Source organism: Halyomorpha halys, unplaced genomic scaffold, assembly GCF_000696795.3.
Source record: "Halyomorpha halys isolate HHAL.00 unplaced genomic scaffold, Hhal_1.1 Scaffold1869.1, whole genome shotgun sequence".
NCBI classification, from domain to species: Eukaryota; Metazoa; Arthropoda; class Insecta; order Hemiptera; family Pentatomidae; genus Halyomorpha; species Halyomorpha halys.
The window spans coordinates 4,680-9,171 of NW_027115747.1; the positions used below are offsets into that span (position 1 = coordinate 4,680).

A 4,492-nucleotide genomic window follows, 5' to 3' on the forward strand; every position below is an offset into this window, starting at 1 on the left:
ATAGTAAAATTGCAAATTTATACTTGACTTTTCCTAATTTTAAAAGAGGGCTATACTGCGGATACTGAAATCCGTCTGTGTGAAGTGTATAATCAAACATCCTTTGAATTTATAATAATTAATTTTTCAAGGAAATGATTTGACAATTTCCGTGACTATCAATTATGTTTTTTTGTTGTTATAAAAGACATTTTGTTAAAGGGGTCAAAGTTTTCCAACAATAGATGAACAATGATTGAACGATTTACATCCGCACTTGGTTTACTATTTATATAGATCTGTACCACTAGCTCAGTATCCATTCATCTTTTAGGTGTCAAGGCATACCAACAACTGCAATTATTGCCAGTATGTACCTCTCACATTTAGTTGCAGTTGCTGTAGTGCTAACAGTTAATTCTGTAAGTTTTTAATCTGGATACTTTTTTCAATATAGTTCCTATGAATAATAATTTTATTATTATTAATATTTGGGCGACAGACAGTGCCATCCATTGGCTAACGGGCCTCACAACTGACCTGGGGGAGGCTGTAAGTGAGTTTTGTATAATTTTATGCTTATAAAAATCCCGGATGGGGCTGGGCTCGAACTCGCAACCTTAGGGATGGTTGACAGGCGCTTTACTACGCTGCTACCGCTGACTCCAGTGAATGAATAATAATTATAATGAATAATTATCGATTTAAATTATTATGTCGAAATGGATAAACAACAATATTTCAAACAAATGGTTACAATTATAATTATGTTTTATCATGATTATTAATGGTTGAATTATTAATGTATATTAATTTAAAATCAGCAATAGAATTTTTGTAAGTCGATCTTGCAAAAAACTATTTATAACTTATAATCGAGTAAACTTAAAAATTAATGAACTAAGAAGTACCTAATTTTTTTTTTAATTTATCGGTATTATAATAGTTAAAATATAGTTATTTTGTGGGTTTTTAAAATCAAAATTGTGTTTTAGTTTTATGCTAGGCACTAGGGCCAGTGAAGTAGTGTTCATTTTTTTAATGTTTTTTTTTTTTTTCAATTTCGTTTGTGTTTTTTTTTTGGAGGTTTCTCTAATATAAACCACTAATAAAAACATAGAACATGTAATAAATCTTAAAAGTGATACAAATAATTTAAGTGTATGCTACATAAATATCAGAAATAAATTTGAAATATAAATTAATAAAGTATCTGGTTAATATTAGGTTGCATAATAGTAATTTAAGAATAATGTATTGCCACAATAGTTAAATAAAGAATTTAATATGAATTTCATCTTTATAATAAATAGGGATAGGAAATATTTAGCATGAATAATGTAGTTGAAATTATAGAAAATATTAATGATACAGTAATTTATTTAATTGTGATTAAGTTGTAGAACTATTGTTATGTGTTTTGCATAATATGAAATTTGTTATTGTGAATCAAAGTAAGCCTGTTGATGATACCTTGGCCCTGAAACATTGTTATGTATAAATTAGTTCCTTAAAAAATTATAAATCAAAGAATTCTTCAGTTCACTTCATTGGATAATTGCACAACTCATCCATTAAAGTGAACTTGTAGTATTTATTTTATCTAATAATACATTTTTAAAAAGAAAATCAGGTTTGAAATCTTATAACCAACAGGTACAATAATTAAATAAAATTCGTAAGAAAAACAAGGAAGATGGTCAAGAATGGAACTAAACTAGCACACTGTTTATTAGTAACCATTAACACATTTTTATTAAGTATTTGATTACTATTAAACAGTATGTTATTATATACTGTTATTTTTGTATTTTCCTTGAGCACTTCTCCCCTTGTTGAAATTATTTAAGACAAATATTTTCCGTTTATTAACAATGCAAAGAGAGAAAAATGTAATATTTAAAGAACTTGATTATTTAATCTTACAAACAATTGCATACAACTAAAGAAAACTTTTATTTATCTTCCAGGTTCTGTCACTCACGCATGACGAAATAAGGGTTGCTTGCGAAAAAGAAAATAACTTTGATGGCGATATTAGAAAACTGGGTTAGCAATACCACTCCTACCTTTTTTTTATTTTATTAAAATAAATATTCTATTTAGTTTCTCTATTAAAACAATTATTTTATGTTTCAGATTATAATGATCCTGCTTATCCCAAAGCAGCCAAGGTAATTGTCCAAAAATATATTTAAAATTTGAAATTTTGATTTTAAGATAAATTTTAAAATAATTCAATTCTGAGAATCAAATTGTTCACATAATTATTTGTGTGGTGATTAAAAAAAATCTAAAGCATGTCAAAATATTTCTAAATCATGTACAAACTTTAAGCATGGTATAAGGCTTTACTAAGTTCGGCGTCTAAAATATAAATCCAGATTAAAAGAATATTTTTAAAAGGTTAAGGGTTGCCGTATATACCTGAAAAAATGTGAGATTTTGCACTAAAAATCATTTTGATCTGTCTAAATTAAAAAAACTAGGGTTCCAAGTGAACCACTCATGTTCAATTAATATCTATCCAATTAAAAAATGTTCAAAAGTTTACTTAAAATAAAAATCTGCTAAGGTTAGTTTTCATCAAGTAATTTGTTTAGACAGGTAGCAAGTAAGTCCTCCTTCCGGTTGCTAGTAAAAACAGGAATATTTATTCAATATAAACTCTTTACTTGATTTATTTGTTTCATACTTCCCTATACTTATATTCATGCTTCATACATATTTATATTAATTTAGGTAACACACAAAAATATATAGTTAGGCTGTAAATAACAACGACTCTTGTGTTCCAAACTGATTTTTTTTTAAATTTACAGTGCGTATTGGCTTGCTCATTAGAGAAACAAGATGTGGTAAATATTTGTTTATCATAATAATATTATCTCTTTTAATACTGAACATATTATAACAGATTATTTAGTTAAAGTCAGATGGATCCATCGACATAGAAAAGGAAAAAGAGTTGATTGAAAAATTAGTAAAAGAAGATGAATTGAAGAAAAAACTTTTGAAGGCTATCGAAGAATGCGATTTTACTGGTAATTAATTTTAACTTGAATGTTATTTGTATTGCCTAAATAATCGGAATATTGTTTAAAAAGATATACTTAATTATGTTTAATATTTTTAGCAAAAGCAGATAAATGTGAAACAGTTTACGAGTTTGTTAAGTGCAAAAATACAAAGGTAAAGCTTATAAAAATTTTCTAAAGCTCAAATAAGCTAAAGATAATAATTGTTCCCAATATATTAATTAAATTTCTTTATTTATTTTATTTTATACTAGATCGGCCTGGTATGGGCGGGCCTTACATGAAAATTTCTTTATTAATGTCTTAACATTTATGCTCTAAGAAAAAAAAAAATTAATTTCTTAAGTATTAATTTCCATTCTTTCTTTTAAATTTTTCAATTGTTTATTTTCATGATAACTTTTTTTATATTTATGCAGTATAATTATTATTATTAATAGCTTATATTGTTGATTATTAGTGATTATTTTATCAGAATCATTATATTATTGCGGTTAGATTTAATCAAATTTTAGTTTTTTAAATGCTAACAAATAAAAATTATATTTATTGTTGCAGGCAGGAGTCCATTTAAGATGAAGATTGGACGATTTAAGGACTTACTATGAAAATATATTCGCACAAATATATATAAATAGCTTTTATTTGCATCTAGAAAAATAAATAGTCTTTTTTTGTTGAAAATAAAGTTTGAATTATTTTAAAATCCTTTACCACCAAAATTTTAAAATCATCAGTTATATGAGAGAGAGAACTACAAAATTTGCTACAAAGGGTATGAAAAAAAAAACTCACCACTAGTGTAACTCAACTTTCGTAAAACGTGAAAAAAGTTAGGATTTCATTAAACTGAGTTTTTTGAGAAGAAAAAGAACTTGATTCGTTGAAATTTGAAAGTAAATTTGGCAAAATGAAAAAAAAAAAATCTCTTTCAAATATTAATAAAATATTTAAAATTTGAGAATATGTTTAAGATGTTATTTCATTTTATTGTTTCATTACCATTCTCCTCTTTATTTCTCCCAATTTTGAGGAACATAATGTCTATAATGAAAATATTCTCATGGAAGTACACAGTCGCTCAACTGTATTCACTTTTCACAAAGTCCCATTAGGTGAGAGTAAACTACAATGGTCTCTCTTACAGAATCAAGCTGAAAGAATTTGGATTTAGTTCAATATAATAGCTCCCTTCATTCTGGACATTTTCTCAATTACCTAGATATTTTTACCGGAAAGGTGTATTTTAGACACTTCGGCTTCACTGCATGCAGCACACTGGGGCCGAATGGCCAAATAGCGGAACAAAAATTCCATATCTCGAGAACAGATTAACATAGAAACTTTGTGCCGGTCTTATTCGACTCAGAACAAAAACATCCATCAATTTCAACTGTTTTATTTAAAAGAAATATTTATTTTTAAGAAATTTAAACAACTAATGAGAAAATTGGCAAGATAAAAATTTCTGAAAT

General features: G+C 26.5%; 1 protein-coding gene across 1 annotated transcript; it reads left to right on the forward strand.

Annotated features, from left to right (window-relative positions):
• Positions 1 to 312: 312 nt before the first annotated feature.
• LOC106690773 (general odorant-binding protein 19d) lies at positions 313 to 3,696 on the forward strand. The gene is made up of 7 exons (XM_014436322.2): positions 313 to 401; positions 1,950 to 2,028; positions 2,119 to 2,153; positions 2,802 to 2,837; positions 2,906 to 3,023; positions 3,116 to 3,171; positions 3,576 to 3,696. Exons 1-7 carry the CDS (start codon positions 351 to 353, stop codon positions 3,594 to 3,596), a joined length of 396 nt encoding a protein of 131 aa, XP_014291808.1. The 5' UTR covers positions 313 to 350; the 3' UTR covers positions 3,597 to 3,696.
• Positions 3,697 to 4,492: the final 796 nt, after the last annotated feature.

Coding starts and splice junctions, on each gene's coding strand:
- LOC106690773 (XM_014436322.2), top strand. CDS start 351: ATGTACCTCTCACATTTAGTTGCAGTTGCTGTAGTGCTAACAGTTAAT. Junction 402..1,949: donor TAGTGCTAACAGTTAATTCT/GTAAGTTTTTAA, acceptor TTTATCTTCCAG/GTTCTGTCACTCACGCATGA. Junction 2,154..2,801: donor CTTATCCCAAAGCAGCCAAG/GTAATTGTCCAA, acceptor TTAAATTTACAG/TGCGTATTGGCTTGCTCATT.